The 21,007-nt window shown below is 45.5% G+C and overlaps 1 protein-coding gene and 1 pseudogene across 2 annotated transcripts in view; one reads left to right on the forward strand and one right to left on the reverse strand.

Moving 5' to 3' along the window:
- The window catches only part of EVPL (envoplakin), a 66,535-nt gene that overhangs the window by 20,269 nt on the left and 25,259 nt on the right, over positions 1–21,007 (forward strand). For both annotated transcript variants that reach the window (XM_063960563.1, XM_063960564.1), the window contains 7 exons: positions 2,987–3,086; positions 3,321–3,475; positions 3,694–3,817; positions 3,964–4,086; positions 7,084–7,122; positions 8,379–8,540; positions 10,202–10,309. In XM_063960563.1, coding sequence (XP_063816633.1) covers positions 2,987–3,086; positions 3,321–3,475; positions 3,694–3,817; positions 3,964–4,086; positions 7,084–7,122; positions 8,379–8,540; positions 10,202–10,309 — 811 coding nt within the window. The remainder of the gene's footprint in view (positions 1–2,986; positions 3,087–3,320; positions 3,476–3,693; positions 3,818–3,963; positions 4,087–7,083; positions 7,123–8,378; positions 8,541–10,201; positions 10,310–21,007) is intronic.
- LOC134891395 (5S ribosomal RNA) lies at positions 17,273–17,391 on the reverse strand (annotated as a pseudogene).

Raw genomic sequence — 21,007 nt, forward strand, 5'->3', positions numbered from 1 at the left:
GGTGGGGTGCAGTCCGGACAACGCAGGCGTGTCCGGACCATTGCAGGGGCGGGCTGTGACGGCTGCATGACGTCACACGCAGCCGCTGCGACCCAGAACGTAGTGGGTAGCCGTCTGTCAGCGCAGCTAGGCTGCAATCCAAGGTCTCCCACAACGCCCACTCCACCAAATCAAATGCCTTAGCGGCATCCAGGGAGACTTTGACAGAAGCGTGGACGTTCCCATGAGAGACCTGGAGATACGTAAATAAGCTTCTCAAATTTATCGCCGTGGACTTACCCGGTCAAACAGATTATTAAACAAAGTCAAGAGTCTGGGTACATAAAAGTAAATGTTTTTTATAGAGCTCCAGAGGTATACTGTCTAAACCTGGTGCCTTTCCACTGGGAAAGGATTTAATAGCAGTTACTATCTCATCTGCCGATAACAGGCCTTTGCTTCCTGAGTTAAAATAGGCATCGTTATAGCACTTAAGTATTCTCATATCTCTCTAGCAGGACGTTAATCGAGCCATACAGTTGCATATAATAATCGAGGAATTCTGCCGCTATTGTATATCAGGGGTTTGAGTATGTACTTCGTTATTCCTACCCAGTAGCTCTAATACAGTGTTAGCTGTACCCTCGACACTAGCAATCCGGGCTAAATAGCTACCCAGCCTGTCACCCGTAGCATACCTCGAGTGTTTATTGAACAATAAGCTGTATTCAGCCTTCTCAACTAGACATTCCCTCCACAGTCTCTGAGCTTCCAGACATGCCATTTTAGAAGTATCTAGGCCATCAAGTATAAACTGAGTTTCAGAAGATCGACAGGAGGCCTCTACCTCTCCCTTGTCTTACGAAAAGGATTTGAGGCATGCAATCTGCTGAATCAGTGTACCTCTCAACTTATAGTGATAGAGGCCGACCTAGCATTCTACTCCAAAAACTCCCTCCATGTAGTCTCCAATTTCCGAGCCCATAACCATACGCGTGAGCCAGAATGGGTTAATTTTCCAGAAAGACTGACCCCTGTGTGACCCCAAGTCCACATGCAGCACCAGGGAAGAGAGATCCGAAATGCCCCTAATTTCATAAGTAACAGTTCGAACACTGGGCACTAGATCATGTGTCCCCAAGGACAAATCAATCCTGGAAAATGCTGAGTGAGTAAGAGAAAAACATGAGAATTGCTTGTTATGTGGATGCCATTCTCTCAACACATCAACCAAATCCAGCTCCTTCACTAAAGTAGTAAGCTGTCCTACACTACGCCCCATACTTGCTGAGGAACTACCTCGTCTGTCCAGGACAGGATTCAGAACATTATTGTAATCCCCTTTACATATTGCAGGAACATCAGGGTGCAGGGCCATAAACTCAGCTACTTTTTTAAGCACATCATGGGAATAAGGGGGCGGTATATAAACAGCGACAATCAATAAGGAATTAATTTTGCATTTTAGAAAAACATATTTACTCCATGGGTCGATCTGCACCTGATCTACAGAAAACTGGACCGTTTTCCGAACAAGCACAGACACCCTTCTAGAGTCAGATGTGTGTGTATAGTGATAAACCCACCCCACCCACGGCTTCTTAATAGAGAGAACTTTGGCTCCAACTAAATGGGTCTCCATTAAACAAATAACTTCAGAACCGTACTGTTTAATTTGTCTAAGCATTAACGCCCTCTTGATTTTATTATTAAGACCCCTCACATTCCAGGAGAGAAAATTAACTGTAGTGGGCGCCATTCATTAAACAGATAGAAGAAGAAGCGTACAGTATATTAACCAGACAAATACCTATATAGCAAGTATCCAACAATGCGCCAGAGATCCAGCTAATCAAATTCCACTGAACATATAGGCAAAATATCAAACTGTCCCTCCCTCCCTACCACAACCCCCCACCCTGTATACCAACCCAAACTGCAGCATACCTAATCCCTGAAAACCAGTTACCCCACCCTAAGCTAACTAAACCTTAAGCAATAGTACCCAATTAGGCAAAAAATACAATGACAACAGGACAGAGTATTGAACCCCCCATCCATTAATGAGGCTTAACCACCAAACTCAAACCGATACAAACACTACCTGGGATCCCAGGAATGTCTAAGCACATTTCAAAAGAGGTGAAACGACTAATAGTCCCACATCAGGCCCATCATATCACTCCAACAAGAACATAATTCAAGAGGTGAACCACCTTGAAGAAGAAGCACTGGTTGAGACGGGAGTCACCAATGTCAGTACATGATTTTACGAATAGACAGAGCTAAGTGTAGGTACAGCAGGTAAATAAACAATACACAGCAGTTTTCAAAAAAAGGACCACAAGAGAAGTCCCGCCAATAGAGGACATTTAGAAAGGAGATATGTAGCAGTAACTAAATATGCATTACAGAAGAGGACAGAATCACTCATCCGGATCCAAGGCCAGGGGCCGCCTCGCCGGTGGCCTAGCATCAAGCAATACTTCCGCTTCTCTAGGAGTAGAAAAGAACTTTGTTTCCCAGTCAGCCACAACTCTCAATTTGGAAGGGAATACCATCGCATAAGAGATGTTCAGTTCTCGGAGGCGACGTTTAATTGCTAAAAACTGAGCACGGTCCTTTTGAATTTCCATGGCAAAATCGGGGAATACAGACACCCTTGTCCTGTTCCACATCAGAGGACCTTTAGTACGGGCCAGATGTGCTAAATTTAGCACATTTACGATCAGGTCTAAACTACCCCCTTGGTTTGTTGCCATGAATTGACACATGAAAATGAGATTGTGGAAATGTTTCCTAAAGCTACTAGACCTTATTGTCACCGTTTGCTCAGTAACCTTTTATTTATAAATTCCTATAATGCAAAATAAATAAATGAATATATTCTAAATATTAGTTTTTACTTATTTCAATTATGATCAAAGGAAATTTCGTTAGACAAAGAGCCATTGTTGTACGCAACTCTGTATGTGTAATATTAAACTGCTACCTCTTTTCTCTGTAGGGTGACTGCCAATGAACTGGCTATGTTAATCTCCCGCATGCAGAAGTATGCTGACCAGGTGGAAAAGAATATATTGGAGACTCACCAAAAACTGAAGCAGGTGGGGACATAACGACCTAAATTCTCCAATCACAATCAACCGAGTAGGATTGAAAAGTGCTGTGTCGTTCTTTATATGTAAGCTGCTCCAGGGAGCTTGAAGGCTTTATTGAGCTGCGTAGTTGGGCATGCAATTCTTAGCTACCCACTTTCCCTCTCTCCCTGCAATTCTGTGGATAGTTACTAGTCCAGTGACTTTCCCTGCTCCAATATTTCATCCCTTCTTTATTTGTAGGATGCGGGTAATTACACTTTGAAGAAAAGTTTTGAGCATCAACAAGAAAACGCAAAAAGCCTGAAAGATTCTGAGCTTCTTCTAAAAGATCTTTTCCTAGATGTGGACAAAGCAAAGAAATATGGACACCCTCAGGCTGTGGAAATAGACAAGGAGTAAGACAGACACACTGACATATGTTATAGTTTCATCGACAGAGAAATGTATAGGCTGAAAATAAATTGATGTGATGCTGGTAAAAGAATATGTTGAAGGAAGTCAAATGGGAGATAGACACTGGCAGGGAAATGCCTCTCACATTTACAGCAAATACGTCTGTGGGTCCCATTCAGTCTGCAAATACCAAAGTCTCCTCTTTACATTTTGCCCCCAGCATACGCCACCTGCATGAGCGTCTCAGTGCCGAGTGTGCAGAATACAGAGATGTGTATGAGAAGTTTAATATAGTGCCCCCAGAACCAAAAGTCAACTGGCCGCAGATCCTAGACAGCAAGAAGGTACATTTGGAAATTTTACAATAGTATCCATTAACTGCTGGATGAGAATTTGTGTAAACTGTCGGTATTTACTTAAATTATTGATCAACTCCTCACCGGTGTGTACATGATACATATTGTATTACTCTGTAATGTGCTCTTTGCAGAAACAAGTAGATGGGGCTCAGTATGGACCTAGCCTGGCAGATGTGGAACGTCAGATTGCAGAACACAACATCCTGCAGAGAGAGATTGATGAGTATGGAACAGACATCCGTGACCTCCCACAGGTAACAAGTTTTTAAAAAAAGAAATAAACTTTGTATATTATATATACACACTGTATATTAGCTACTCTACCCGTTCTTCGCACGGGAGTTTCTGATTTTCTGATTTCCACGGTTCAATTTATGCCGCCAGTGTATCTATAATTAAGCCACTAGGAGTGCTGAACCTATTGCCATGCTATACAATTCCTCTGTTCGGGTACCCAGTGCAGTAACAAGTTGTCTATATATATATATATATATATATATATATATATATATATATAAAGCGTCAGAATGAGGAGAGCGCACCAATGAATAATATTAAAATACATACTTTTTCTTGTATAAAATATCCACATACATGTAAGTTAAAAACGTTGCACTTAGCCACGTTCCCCGATGACCACCACTTCAGTACAATTCAGTCCGACAGCGGAGTCTTTTCCACGGAGATGCCGTCAGCTCTGTTGCTCAACGGGTGACAAAAACTCACCCAAAAAGGTAAGCCACGTCCAACGCGTTTCGTCACTGGAGGACTTCGTCAGGAGCTCCTGACGAAGTCCTCCAGTGACGAAACGCGTTGGACATGGCTCTCCTTTGTGGATAATTTATACAAGTAAAAGTGTCTCTCTTAATATTATTCATTGGTGCGCTCTCCTCATTCTGACGCTTTTTAGAAATCCCTGACTCCTGGCTGGAGTGGATGAGCCGGCACTGCATGTAAACTTCACAATTCTGGGAACTATCAGTGTGTGCATGGACCAGACTTTTACAATATATATATATATATATTATATATATATATATATATATATATACACACACACACACACACACACACACACACACACACACACACACACATACATCTTCTCTAAACTATGAAGTTTCAATTGCAAGGCCCTCTTTACCCTCTGACCCATGTCTGTCCCTTCTCAGTCATAAGGCCTTGTACTCTTGAAGCCCATTTTCACTGCAATAGATATTAAATTTAGACATGCTGTCAGGCTTTGATTGTCAAAACACGGTGTGTAGGCTTGGAAAATACAGAACTGTATTAGGCAGAGGTGTAACTAGGGTTTTTGGTGTCCCATTGCAGGATGGCAACCTCCTCCAACACTTGCAAAAAAAAATCCTTAGGAGCGTGGCTGACTAGGGAGGGGCGTGGTTTTATAACAAACCCGAGACATAGTGAACCATAGTATAATAACTCCCCATATCATGCACATACAGACGTGTTAGTTACCCCACAGCAAAATAACAAAACAGCCCCCCACCATAGACAGTGACCCTGCAGCGTCTGACCTGCGGATGGCGCTGTCCCCCTGCTGCACAGTCACATTGTCCATGGCTTTGGGCAAGGGCGTAGCTACCATAGGTGCAGGCAGTGCAGCTGCTATGGGGCCTAGAGCTGAGAGGGGCCCACCTTCCCTGTCAAAGTTACATGTGTTATATACATTTTTTGCCATTGAGCGGTACGTAGGGGTCCTTTCAAACTTTTTCCTTGGGGCCTGCATTATATCTAGGTATGCCCCTGGACCTGTTCATTGTAGTGTGGTATAAAATGAACTGGAGGGCATTTTAACGTTATATAATATGAACCGGGGCACTGTAATGAGGCACAATATGAACCGGGAGCACTATATATCATAATGTGAATTGGGGATACTGTGCGACATAATGTGTACTGGCAGCTTTAAAATGTGACATAGGGTGAACTTAAGCACAAAAGAAACTAGGGCACTACTATGGGGAATAACATTAAATAAGGCTCTACTATGGGTCAGAAAATGAACTAGGGCACTATTATAGGGCAGAAATTAACAGCTGCTGCAGAGAAGTGTCTCTCTAGAAGCACTGGGACGGGGGCCCCTTCAAAATGTTGCTATGGGGCTCACAAATTTCTGGCAACGTCCCTGGCTTTGGGGAAGCCTGGTACTTCTGCGGGCACAAGGAAGATCACAGGCCACCTCGAGGGGGCCACCCCCACCCTGACCCGACACCTGCTGATACTGCCCCTAAGGCTCTTTCTGCTACATGTTCCCGGGACCCCTCTGCATGTGTGTATTACTGCTAGTGCCGCTCACTGCCAGCAAGGAAGGAAGATTCAGCTGTCTCTCTTAGGCTCCCTCCCTTCATCTCTCTGACCCTCCTCTCTCACTCGGCTTACCTGCAGATCTGGAGCCCCGCACCCAAGCTGTCTCCAGGAATGTCAGCTCAGCTGAGATGCATGGCTGCCGGGGGCTACGGTGAACACCACCTACCACATACCTACCAACATGACCCTCCCCAGGATGGACAAAATGCTCTGTTCCTGCACTTCCCTCTTAATGTAGGATTGCCATACCTTGAGCTGAACTAGTTACTTGATAAGAAAGGTGTTTCACCACAGGTGATGGCAATCGTAAATGAAGAGGGAAGTCCAGGAGCAGAGCTTTCTGTCCCTCCTGGAGAGGGTCATATTGGGAGGTATGCCACCATGAGAGGGACATCCAGAACATGGTATGGGAGGCAGGGAGACAAAGGCTGTCACAGTGGGAGAGAGATGGAGGTGGGCGTAGAGCACAGGACTGGGGGCTGTACGGCAGCTCCTGCACAGGGAGCTATTGCTGCTGACCGGGAGAAGTTTGTAATGCACACAAGATGCTGGTTCATACTCGGAAACGTACACTTCCCTGGCTGGCGGTGCCCCCCTCTGCTTGGTCTGACACGGCGCCCAGGGCACACATCCTACTCATCCCTCCCTTTTTACGCCAATGGTATTAAGAAACATGTTTGACAAATTATCAAATTTCTTGGTCTGCTGCAGAATTAACAATTAGCCATCAATGGTCAAATCAGAATGAAAAATTATATTGTGGTAAAGAGGGGACAGCTATTTGAAGAAATATCCCAAAAATGCATATTTCAATTCTGTAACTGATGAATTATTGAATTAAGTATCTCAGATGAATTTGTGTTATTTTTATATTGCCCATTCTCTTCCATAACTAACATTTACTTTTATTGCTGTAACAGGAAAATGCTGCCATTAAGAACCAGTATCGCAGTCTACTGGTGAGTTATTGATATACAGACACTATAGTGTGACACATGCACAGGGAACTGATAAGCAAACATGGTAATAAATCTTATGTTATCTATATGTATGTTGGTAAATATACACTAAAGTCTACTCCATCTGTAGTAACATTAGCCATGACTGGTATAGACCAACTGCCTTATGCAGACTAATAATTTTACATATTAATGGTTTATAAGTAGGATAGATTTGTAATCACAACTTACTATACTTGGGGCTGAGCATACCATGGGACACTATCAGTGGCCAGAATATGAGGAAAAGGCATATCAGAGTGCATTGCCGTTATTGGGTGAACGTGCCGATGATTGTATAGATGTGTATACAGGTCCGTTGCAGCAGCGTTAGCCTATAAATGGATTAAAAAACTCCTGCAAAGGTCGGGATCAGGAGGACACATTTTATGTGCCGTTTAATATTTGTTGTGCCAGCCTCCTGCTCCCATAGAAGCCCATACACATTGAGCTACTGTATTTCTAGCACAGTGTGTACGAAGCTTGCAGGTAGCTCACAGGGGGTCAAGTTGGGAGCACAGAACTCAGCTGGTAGGGAGGGTATACCTGATCAGCTGAGTGATAAAAAGATGAGTGCCCAGGTTTATTTAGGAACTTCAATAACAGCCCACTGGTCACTGATTCAGTGTTAGTGATGGGCTCTTAGTGAGGCTGGGGGAGGCAGTATGAGAGAGCTCAGTAGCAGATGTCCCCCAAACATCACTCTGGGGCAGATGTATTAAGCCTGGAGAAGTGATAAAGCAGTGATAAGTGCAAGGTGATAACGCACCAGCCAAGCAGCTCAAATATGTAAATTTGCAGTTAGAAGCTGATTGGCTGGTGCATTATCACCTTGCACTTATCACTGCTTTATCAGTTCTCCAGGTTTAATACATCTGCCCCTAAAGATTGGCTGGAAATGCTCAAGCTTAATTGTTTGACTAAAGCAGGAGCTTCCCTGCCAGCTCTAGGATGTAGGCCTCTAGCCATTAGCAACACCACTATCTTGGCTGTAGCACAGCTAGTGGTAAAAAACTTAACTAAAGTCTGCTGCACAATTTCCTTTTTATAATTATAGATTTTACTAATTGTTACTGGTGGTGTGGGTGTAGAACTTTAATAAAACTCTCTAGTTCTAGACAGAAAGGGTAATATGGCATAATGTTACATATTGTGACTCACAAAATTAAAACCAAAATCATAAACATATCCTAACTTTGCATTATTCCTGATCACAGGAAGACTCGGCATGGCGAGGCAGGCACCTGGGCAGTCTGTACAACCACCTGCACGGATGCACAAAGGAATTGCTCTACCTGAGTGAAGAACAGAACAAGATCCTCAAACAGGACTGGAGCGATCAAATTCCTGATCTGCCCAGCACACGCAGGCAATATGAGGTGGGCAGCCTGGAATTTATCATACATAGGCATCTCTGTCAGGTATAATCAGTTGCCAAGCACCAATGAATACAAACAATCCCAACACTCCAACAGCGAGCACTTGGGACATCTGTGTCCTGACAACCCTTATCTATAATGACTGTTTATAGATAATGAGCATCCCAACATAGAACTATTTAATTTGGAGGCATCTACACCTTCGGGATCTATAAGGCATGGATCACTTTGACAAGAAACAGCTGGAAATACTTAACACTCAAACATGCATCAATCTATGAAATGACTCAGTATTTTACACACTATAGCATACATACTGCCCAAACAGCCACTCTATGGGGGCTGAATTCATATTCACGTGCAAGTAGCTTATCAAATCCCTTTCTGCCTTATGCCTCAATGATGACTAGTGCATTGATGGAGAATGAATTGGTTGAGCCCACACAATGACGGCTTCCTGTGTGTGTTGAAGATGGGTACAATTTAGTATTGATTGGAAAAGCTTACAGTGTCTGTTGAAGATACTGTAGCTTTATATCCTAATATAATACTGTGACACAGCTGGAGAAACACTTGATTACATGGTATGTGATACTGATAGTGGTTCTCAAACTGTCACATTTTAAGGATCCAGGTGACCTGGAAAACATGAACTGTTCGGAGTCTTGAGGACAAAGCTTTGCGAACCACTGTGATCCTCCCATTGTGAGGGAATTTCAAAACAAAAATGTTATACACTCAACATATTATAGCTAATTCTTTCTTACTCAAACTAGTATACACATATTATTTCTGCTACTTGTCTATCAAGTCTTTTTTTAAGGTCATTACTTTTATATTCCCAAATCTGACACATTCATCTATTATTGTGGCACAGAACCTTTTTCTGAAACACAAATTGGGAATTATGTCTTTCCTTCGTCATTGCTTTTTCTGTATTATGCAAACATCATTTACTCTACATGGAAAAGGGAGGGCTGATGGCAAGTGTTTCATTGACACACAGCATGCATTCTAATCATTATGGGTTATTTATACCCCGCAATATATGTGAACCCGCAGTGCTTTCTCTACGTGCACTAATGCCTAAGTTTCACAGTGATTCACTGGGGCGTATGTAAGAGGGTCCGAGTTTGCTGGTGGTGCGTATACCGGCCATTTTCTGAAGGTTTTTTTAAAGCAGCAATTATTTACAAGTCATGATTTTTCCTTGTATGTGTTTGCCACTTTAAAAAAATGTCAGGGATCGGCCGGCATCTTGCACCTCTGGCAAACTCAGACCCCATTACATATGCCCTACACTCTTTACATAATGCAAGTGACGCCCCTAATCTACCCATCTCTTGCCACCCAACAGGCCATCCAGACCAATAGACAACCCATAAAAATGTCACTTTTGCACACAAAAAAAAAAAGCATTTGCACTGTTTATTTTTAATGCATAGTTGGCCCTCTATGGGGGAGATTCAAATGTTTGAAAAGTCAGTTGGGAGTCTTTTTTTCCCTATCTAATAGACAGGAAAAAATAGACTCCCAAACGACTTTTCAAACATTTGAATCTCCCCCTATGAGTCTTAAAGTCCTCTCCAGATTTCTGAGTGTGTAATCAATATCAAGATTATTTTTAAGACAGTGCTGAACTGTAACTTTCCTCCCTCCAGCGTTTTAAGTCTGAGGAACTGCTGTCCCAGGAAGAGATGGTGAATGAGCTGCTGGATGATGGGGACAGAATGATTGAACTCAAACACCCAGCTGCCAGCTGCATCCAGGTACGTTACTGTAAGCTTCAATAGTTTACATGCAGTACATGGCTGATCACTAGTACAAAATACCATACAAGCGGTTCCCAAACTTTTTTGAATCACGGGACCCTAGAGTATCAGAATATTTCTCGCAGCACCCCTAGGCCAAAAGTGTCTCGTTGAGAAATTTAGTAAGAAATATTACATTAAGTAACTTGTGTTTATATGTCATCCTTAGGGTCAGTAATGTGGTGAGGGACAATATTTGCTTCTGTCTGTCCACATATTTTATGATTAGCAGCCGATAGCACTGGTTTTGCCTATTATTTTGACCATAAATAATTTGAATTGGTCCTGGACCACCAACCCAGGGCACCCTTGCAAGTGTACCGAGGCACCCCAGGAGTTTGGAAACCACTGAACTGTACACAAAATGGTATGACAAAAAAAATAAGAATTTACTTACCGATAATTCTATTTCTCGTAGTCCGTAGTGGATGCTGGGGACTCCGTCAGGACCATGGGGATTAGCGGCTCCGCAGGAGACAGGGCACAAAAATAAAAGCTTTAGGACTAGGTGGTGTGCACTGGCTCCTCCCCCTATGACCCTCCTCCAAGCCTCAGTTAGGATACTGTGCCCGGACGAGCGTACACAATAAGGAAAGATTTTGAATCCCGGGTAAGACTCATACCAGCCACACCAATCACACTGTACAACTTGTGATCTGAACCCAGTTAACAGCATGATAACAGAGGAGCCTCTGAAAAGATGGCTCACAACAATAATAACCCGATTTTTGTAACAGCATCCACTACGGACTACGAGAAATAGAATTATCGGTAAGTAAATTCTTATTTTCTCTGACGTCCTAAGTGGATGCTGGGGACTCCGTCAGGACCATGGGGATTATACCAAAGCTCCCAAACGGGCGGGAGAGTGCGGATGACTCTGCAGCACCGAATGAGAGAACTCCAGGTCCTCCTCAGCCAGGGTATCAAATTTGTAGAATTTTGCAAACGTGTTTGCCCCTGACCAAGTAGCAGCTCGGCAAAGTTGTAAAGCCGAGACCCCTCGGGCAGCCGCCCAAGATGAGCCCACCTTCCTTGTGGAATGGGCATTTACAGATTTTGGCTGTGGCAGGCCTGCCACAGAATGTGCAAGCTGAATTGTACTACAAATCCAACGAGCAATCGTCTGCTTAGAAGCAGGAGCACCCAGCTTGTTGGGTGCATACAGGATAAACAGCGAGTCAGTTTTCCTGACTCCAGCCGTCCTGGAAATATATATTTTCAGGGCCCTGACAACGTCTAGCAACTTGGAGTCCTCCAAGTCCCTAGTAGCCGCAGGCACCACAATAGGTTGGTTCAGGTGAAACGCTGACACCACCTTAGGGAGAAACTGGGGACGAGTCCGCAGTTCTGCCCTGTCCGAATGGAAAATCAGATATGGGCTTTTGTGAGACAAAGCCGCCAATTCTGACACTCAACTGGCCGAGGCCAGGGCCAACAGCATGGCCACTTTCCATGTGAGATATTTCAAATCCACAGATTTGAGCGGTTCAAACCAATGTGATTTGAGGAATCCCAGAACTACGTTGAGATCCCACGGTGCCACTGGAGGCACAAAAGGGGGTTGTATATGCAGTACTCCCTTGACGAATGTCTGGACTTCAGGAACTGAAGCCAATTCTTTCTGGAAGAAAATCGACAGGGCCGAAATTTGAACCTTAATGGACCCCAATTTGAGGCCCATACACACTCCTGTTTGCAGGAAATGCAGGAATCGACCGAGTTGAAATTCCTCCGTGGGGGCCTTCCTGGCCTCACACCACGCAACATATTTTCGCCAAATGCGGTGATAATGTTGTGCGGTCACCTCCTTCCTGGCTTTGACCAGGGTAGGTATGACCTCTTCCGGAATGCCTTTTTCCCTTAGGATCCGGCGTTCAACCGCCATGCCGTCAAACGCAGCCACGGTAAGTCTTGGAACAGACAGGGTCCTTGCTGAAGCAAGTCCCTTCTTAACGGCAGAGGCCATGGGTCCTCTGTGAGCATCTCTTGAAGTTCCGGGTACCAAGTCCTCCTTGGCCAATCCGGAGCCACGAGTATAGTTCTTACTCCTTTCCGTCTTATAATTCTCAGTACCTTGGGTATGAGAGGAAGAGGAGGGAACACATACACTGACTGGTACACCCACGGTGTTACCAGAGCGTCCACAGCTATTGCCTGAGGGTCCCTTGACCTGGCGCAATACCTGTCCAGTTTTTTGTTGAGGCGGGACGCCATCATATCCACCTTTGGTTTTTCCCAATGGTTCACAATCATGTGGAAGACTTCCATGTGAAGTCCCCACTCTCCCGGGTGGAGGTCGTGCCTGCTGAGGAAGTCTGCTTCCCAGTTGTCCACTCCCGGAATGAACACTGCTGACAGTGCTATCACATGATTTTCCGCCCAGCGAAGAATCCTTGCAGCTTCTGCCATTGCCCTCCTGCTTCTTGTGCCGCCCTGTCTGTTTACGTGGGCGACTGCCGTGATGTTGTCCGACTGGATCAGCACCGGCTGACCTTGAAGCAGAGGTCTTGCTAGGCATAGAGCATTGTAAATTGCCCTTAGCTCCAGTATATTTATGTGGAGAGAAGTCTCTAGACTTGACCACGTTCCCTGGAAATTTCTTCCCTGTGTGACTGCTCCCCAGCCTCTCAGGCTGGCATCCGTGGTCACCAGGATCCAATCCTGAATGCCGAATCTGCGGCCCTCTAGTAGATGAGCACTCTGCAGCCACCACAGAAGAGACACCCTTGTCCTCGGAGACAGGGTTATCCGCTGATGCATCTGAAGATGCGATCCGGACCATTTGTCCAGCAGATCCCACTGAAAAGTTCTTGCGTGAAATCTGCCGAATGGAATCGCTTCGTAAGAAGCCACCATTTTTCCCAGGACCCTTGTGCAATGATGCACTGACACTTTTCCTGGTTTTAGGAGGTTCCTGACTAGCTCGGATAACTCCCTGGCTTTCTCCTCCGGGAGAAACACCTTTTTCTGGACTGTGTCCAGAATCATCCCTAGGAACAGCAGACGTGTCGTCGGGATCAGCTGCGATTTTGGAATATTTAGAATCCACCCGTGCTGTTGTAGCAGTACCCGAGATAGTGCTACTCCGACCTCCAACTGTTCCCTGGACTTTGCCCTTATCAGGAGATCGTCCAAGTAAGGGATAATTAAGACGCCTTTTCTTCGAAGAAGAATCATCATTTCGGCCATTACCTTGGTAAAGACCCGGGGTGCCGTGGACAATCCAAACGGCAGCGTCTGAAACTGATAATGACAGTTCTGTACTACGAACCTGAGGTACCCTTGGTGAGAAGGGCAAATTGGGACATGAAGGTAAGCATCCTTGATGTCCAGGGACACCATATAGTCCCCTTCTTCCAGGTTCGCTATCACTGCTCTGAGTGACTCCATCTTGAATTTGAACCTTTGTATGTAAGTGTTCAAAGATTTCAGATTTAGAATAGGTCTCACCGAGCCGTCTGGCTTCGGTACCACAAATAGTGTGGAATAATACCCCTTTCCCTATTGTAGGAGGGGTACTTTGATTATCACCTGCTGGGAATACAGCTTGTGAATTGCTTCCAATACTGCCTCCCTGTCGGAGGGAGACGTTGGTAAAGCAGACTTCAGGAACCTGCGAGGGGGAGACGTCTCGAATTCCAATCTGTACCCCTGGGATACTACCTGTAGGATCCAGGGGTCCACTTGCGAGTGAGCCCACTGCGCGCTGAAACTCTTGAGACGACCCCCCACCGCACCTGAGTCCGCTTGTAAGGCCCCAGCGTCATGCTGAGGACTTGGCAGAAGCGGTGGAGGGCTTCTGTTCCTGGGAAGAGGCTGTCTGCTGCAGTCTTTTTCCCTTTCCTCTACCCCGGGGCAGATATGACTGGCCTTTTGCCCGCTTGCCCTTATGGGGACGAAAGGACTGAGGCTGAAAAGACGGTGTATTTTTCTGCTGAGAGGTGAGTTGGGGTAAAAAGGTGGATTTTCCAGCTGTTGCCGTGGCCACCAGGTCCGAAAGACCGACCCCAAATAACTCCTCCCCTTTATACGGCAATACTTCCATATGCCGTTTGGAATCCGCATCACCTGACCACTGTCGTGTCCATAAACATCTTCTGGCAGAAATGGACATCGCACTTACTCTTGATGCCAGGGTGCAAATATCCCTCTGTGCATCACGCATATATAGAAACGCATCTTTTAAACGCTCTATAGTCAATAAAATACTGTCCCTGTCCAGGGTATCAATATTTTCAGTCAGGGACTCCGACCACGCCACCCCAGCGCTGCACATCCAGGCTGAGGCAATCGCTGGTCGCAGTATAACACCAGTATGTGTGTATATACTTTTTAGGACATTTTCCAGCTTCCTATCAACTGGCTCCTTGAGGGCGGCCGTATCAGGAGACGGTAACGCCACTTGTTTTGATAAGCGTGTGAGTGCCTTATCCACCCTAGGGGGTGTTTCCCAACGCGCCCTAACTTCTGGCGGGAAAGGGTATAATGCCAATAATTTCTTAGATATCAGCAATTTTTTATCGGGGGAGACCCACGCATCATCACACACTTCATTTAATTCTTCTGATTCAGGAAAAACTACGGGTAGTTTTTTCACACCCCACATAATACCCTTTTTTGTGGTACTTGTAGTATCAGAAATATGCAAAGCCTCCTTCATTGCCGTGATCATGTAACGTGTGGCCCTACTGGAAAATACGTTTGTTTCTTCACCGTCGACACTGGAGTCAGTGTCCGTGTCTGTGTCGACCGACTGAGGTAATGGGCGCTTTAGAGCCCCTGACGGTGTTTGAGACGCCTGGACAGGCACTAACTGACTTGCCGGCTGTCTCATGTCGTCAACAGTTTTTTGTAAAGTGCTGACACTATCACGTAATTCCTTAAATAAGACCATCCAGTCAGGTGTCGACTCCCTAGGGGGTGACATCACTAATACAGGCAATTGCTCCGCCTCCACACCATTTTCCTCCTCATACATGTCGACACACGCGTACCGACACACAGCACACACACAGGGAATGCTCTGATAGAGGACAGGACCCCACTAGCCCTTTGGGGAGACAGAGGGAGAGTTTGCCAGCACACACCAGAGCGCTATATATGTATAGGGACAACCTTATAAATAAGTGTTTCTCCCTTATAGCTGCTATATATGTTTTTATATGCCAAATTAGTGCCCCCCCCCCTCTCTTTTTTACCCTGTTTCTGTAGTGCAGGACTGCAGGGGAGAGTCAGGGAGACGTCCTTCCAGCGGAGCTGTGAGGGAAAATGGCGCTTGTGTGCTGAGGAGATAGGCTCCGCCCCCTTCACGGCGGCCTTTCTCCCGCTTTTTATGAGGTAAAATGGCAGGGGTTAAATACATCCATATAGCCCAGGAGCTATATGTGATGTATTTTTTACCATAAATAGTGTTTTCATTGCGTCTCAGGGCGCCCCCCCCCCAGCGCCCTGCACCCTCAGTGACCGGAGTGTGAAGTGTGCTGAGAGCAATGGCGCACAGCTGCAGTGCTGTGCGCTACCTTTCTTGAAGACAAGATACTTATGCCGCCGATTTCTGGACCTCTTCACTCTTCTGGCTCTGTAAGGGGGCCGGCGGCGCGGCTCCGGGACCCATCCATGGCTGGGCCTGTGATCGTCCCTCTGGAGCTAATGTCCAGTAGCCTAAGAAGCCCAATCCACTCTGCACGCAGGTGAGTTCGCTTCTTCTCCCCTTAGTCCCTCGATGCAGTGAGCCTGTTGCCAGCAGGACTCACTGAAAATAAAAAAAACCTAAGTCTATACTTTTATTCTAAGCAGCTCAGGAGAGCTACCTAGATTGCACCCTTCTCGGCCGGGCACAAAAACCTAACTGAGGCTTGGAGGAGGGTCATAGGGGGAGGAGCCAGTGCACACCACCTAGTCCTAAAGCTTTTATTTTTGTGCCCTGTCTCCTGCGGAGCCGCTAATCCCCATGGTCCTGACGGAGTCCCCAGCATCCACTTAGGACGTCAGAGAAATATTACATAAATCAAAGAGTGCCTAGAAATGCACTTTCTGGCATGAAGGTGATAAGAAATTGCTTCTCATTATAAGTGTATGCATGAGAACCGATCACCATGACATCAGGACAGAGTGGTGCAGGCTCTGTGCCGGACCCGACACAGGGCGATCGGGCACAGGTAGTATAAGATGTAATGATATAAATACAAAGAAAAGAACCAAAATTGGACGATACGTAACCCTTGTTAGCGGGGAGGAGAAAATAAATTTACCATTTTCTCCTATTATATACTGTCCTAGTTGGTGGTGCGCCCAGAGCCAGGAAGCACACAGACTTATAATGGAAGAAAAAAGAAGGCTCTTGTGTGGGCGCACTCTTGTAAGGAAAAGTTGATTAAATAGTGTGAATTTGAGAAATATTTTAAAACATAACTTTTAATGATACCATTAAACCATGATCTCCCATCCAAGAAGATCCATAGAACAAATTAAAGAGTTAGAAAAATGATAAAATGTTCTGGTCTCTTGTGTTTCAAAGAGTGTTCAGAAAGGTTGTAGACACTATTGTCATACCCCCATTTCCCCTGACCAGTACAGAGTTTCTGTATTATTGAGACCGGGGGTGGTCAAACAGGATAAGGTAAAGAAGTCCAATTCTCATTAATTACATTCAGTGGTAATTAATGGTCATCAAAGTGCGAGATACTGTAAGAAAGTCTAATTCTCGTCACTTAAATTCAGTGATAATTATTGGTTACCAAATTGTAAATTCTATACCTGAGTGGTAGACAAATCCATTATTTTCAAACAGAATTGAAGGCATTACACTGACATCAAAGAATGAAATGGCTAGGTATACTAGAAAAGAGATGCTAGATAGAATTAGTGGTGATACTGATGTTGGTGTCTCTTGTCACATGAAGACGGAAAATAATTCCTGCTCTACAACACCAGGTATTCCCAGGTAGTCTCCTCTCCTGATACTGACCCGGCCCAACGCCGTTTAGCTTCCAAGATCGAACGAGATTGGGCGCTGACCGCGTGGTATGGTAGTAGAGATTTATGTGGCCTATACACCAATGAGAGTACACCTATATATGAAGTTATAGTATGAAATAATGAAAGAGGATAGAAGAAAATTAATGAGTAAAGTAGGTGGAAATGTGTGGATCTGCTTTCCACGTTAGACGCGGTTCAACAGTTCCCACGAACGTGGTACCGTGCTCCGTGAATCGTGGATGAGAGTCCACGAAATAGGTGGTCAGAGTGACAAGTTGATATCCTAGATGGATGGGCTAATGTAGCCTGGTAATTGTTTAAATGAAAAACGGCCTGACTATAACAAGAAAATATGTCAGACCGTGACAAGGAGTCCTATTGATATGAGGAGAAACTCCCTGGCGTCCTGCCCTTTAATTTGGGTGGGACTGGAAATGTGATTTGTCACATGGACAACAATAATTTTCAGAGAACAAATATACGACAATACATGGTTGCTGAACAAAACTCTACTAATGTATAAAATGCGCACAATTCCCAAAAGGCTGATTGCTTCAATAGGAAGAAAAAACAGCCTGACCGTAACAAAAAATAAGAATTTACTTACCGATAATTCTATTTCTCGGAGTCCGTAGTGGATGCTGGGGTTCCTGAAAGGACCATGGGGAATAGCGGCTCCGCAGGAGACAGGGCACAAAAAAGTAAAGCTTTACTAGGTCAGGTGGTGTGCACTGGCTCCTCCCCCTATGACCCTCCTCCAGACTCCAGTTAGGTACTGTGCCCGGACGAGCATACACAATAAGGGAGGCATTTTGAATCCCGGGTAAGACTCATACCAGCCACACCAATCACACCGTACAACTTGTGATCTAAACCCAGTTAACAGTATGACAACAGAAAGGGCCTCTTAAAGATGGCTCCTTAACAATAACCCGAATTAGTTAACAATAACTATGTACAAGTATTGCAGATAATCCGCACTTGGGATGGGCGCCCAGCATCCACTACGGACTCCGAGAAATAGAATTATCGGTAAGTAAATTCTTATTTTCTCTATCGTCCTAAGTGGATGCTGGGGTTCCTGAAAGGACCATGGGGATTATACCAAAGCTCCCAAACGGGCGGGAGAGTGCGGATGACTCTGCAGCACCGAATGAGAGAACTCCAGGTCCTCCTTTGCCAGGGTATCAAATTTGTAAAATTTTACAAACGTGTTCTCCCCCGACCACGTAGCTGCTCGGCAGAGTTGTAATGCCGAGACCCCTCGGGCAGCCGCCCAAGATGAGCCCACCTTCCTTGTGGAGTGGGCTTTTACAGTTTTAGGCTGTGGCAGGCCTGCCACAGAATGTGCAAGTTGAACTGTGTTACAAATCCAACGAGCAATCGACTGCTTAGAAGCAGGTGCGCCCAACTTGTTGGGTGCATACAATATAAACAGCGAGTCAGATTTTCTGACTCCAGCCGTCCTTGCAATGTATATTTTTAAGGCTCTGACAACGTCCAACAACTTGGAGTCCTCCAAGTCGCTAGTGGCCGCAGGCACCACAATAGGTTGGTTCAGATGAAATGCTGATACCACTTTAGGGAGAAAATGCGGACGAGTCCGCAGTTCTGCCCTATCCGAATGGAAGATTAGATAAGGACTTTTATAAGATAAAGCCGCCAATTCAGATACTCTCCTGGCAGAGGCCAGGGCTAGTAACATAGTCACTTTCAATGTGAGATATTTCAAATCCACCTTTTTCAATGGTTCAAACCAATGGGATTTGAGGAAATCTAAAACTACATTTAGATCCCACGGTGCCACCGGAGGCACCACAGGAGGCTGTATATGCAGTACTCCCTTGACAAAAGTCTGGACCTCAGGGACAGAGGCCAATTCTTTTTGGAAGAATATTGACAGGGCCGAAATTTGAACCTTAATGGATCCCAATTTGAGACCCATAGATAATCCTGATTGCAGGAAATGTAGGAAACGACCCAGTTGGAATTCCTCCGTCGGAACCCTCCGATCCTCGCACCACGCTACATATTTTCGCCAAATGCGGTGATAATGTTTCACGGTGACTTCCTTCCGTGCCTTAATCAAGGTAGGAATGACTTCTTCTGGAATGCCTTTCCCTTTTAGGATCTGGCGTTCAACCGCCATGCCGTCAAACGCAGCCGCGGTAAGTCTTGAAAAAGACAGGGACCCTGCTGTAGCAGGTCCCTTCTCAGAGGTAGAGGCCACGGTTCGTCCGTGAGCATCTCTTGAAGTTCCGGATACCAAGTCCTTCTCGGCCAATCCGGAACCACTAGTATTGTTCTTACTCTTCTTTGCCGTATGATCTTCAATACCTTTGGTATGAGCGGCAGAGGAGGAAACACATACACTGACTGGTACACCCAAGGAGTTACCAGTGCGTCCACAGCTATTGCCTGTGGATCTCTTGACCTGGCGCAATATTTGTCCAGTTTCTTGTTGAGGCGAGACGCCATCATGTCTACAATTGGTCTTTCCCAACGGTCTATTAACATGTTGAAGACTTCTGGATGTAGACCCCACTCTCCCGGATGAAGATCGTGTCTGCTGAGGAAGTCTGCTTCCCAGTTGTCCACGCCCGGGATGAACACTGCTGACAGTGCTATCACGTGATTCTCCGCCCAGCGAAGAATCTTGGCAGCTTCTGCCATTGCACTCCTGCTTCTTGTGCCGCCCTGCCTGTTTACATGGGCGACCGCCGTGATGTTGTCCGACTGAATCAACACCGGCTTTCCTTGCAGGAGAAGTTCCGCCTGGCTTAGAGCATTGTAGATTGCTCTTAGTTCCAGAATGTTTATGTGAAGAGACTTTTCCAGACTCGTCCATACTCCCTGGAAGTTTCTTCCTTGTGTGACTGCTCCCCAGCCTCTCAGGCTGGCGTCCGTGGTCACCAGGATCCAATCCTGAATGCCGAATCTGCGGCCTTCTAATAGGTGAGCCTTCTGCAACCACCACAGAAGTGACACCCTTGTCTTTGGTGACAGGGTTATTCGCAGGTGCATCTGCAGATGCGACCCTGACCATTTGTCCAACAGATCCCTTTGGAATATTCTTGCATGGAATCTGCCGAATGGAATTGCTTCGTAAGAAGCCACCATTTTTCCCAGGACTCTTGTGCATTGATGTACTGACACTTTTCCTGGTTTTAGGAGGTTCCTGACCAGATCGGATAACTCCTTGGCTTTTTCCTCTGGAAGGAAAACCTTTTTCTGAACCGTGTCCAGAATCATTCCTAGGAACAGCAGACGAGTTGTCGGGATTAAATGGGATTTTGGAATATTCAGAATCCACCCGTGTTGTCTTAGCACCTCTTGAGATAGTGCTAAAGCTGTCTCCAGCTGTTCTCTGGACCTTGCCCTTATTAGGAGATCGTCCAAGTATGGGATAACTAATACGCCTTTTCTTCGAAGAAGAATCATCATCTCGGCCATTACCTTGGTAAAGACCCGAGGCGCCGTGGACAATCCGAACGGCAGCGTCTGAAACTGATAGTGACAGTTTTGAACAATGAACCTGAGGTACCCCTGGTGTGCGGGGTAAATCGGAACGTGTAGATACGCATCCTTGATGTCCAAGGATACCATAAAGTCCCCTTCTTCCAGGTTCGCTATCACTGCTCTGAGTGACTCCATCTTGAACTTGAACTTTTTTAT

The sequence above is a fragment of the Pseudophryne corroboree genome, chromosome 3 (genome assembly GCF_028390025.1).
Source record: "Pseudophryne corroboree isolate aPseCor3 chromosome 3, aPseCor3.hap2, whole genome shotgun sequence".
NCBI classification, from domain to species: Eukaryota; Metazoa; Chordata; class Amphibia; order Anura; family Myobatrachidae; genus Pseudophryne; species Pseudophryne corroboree.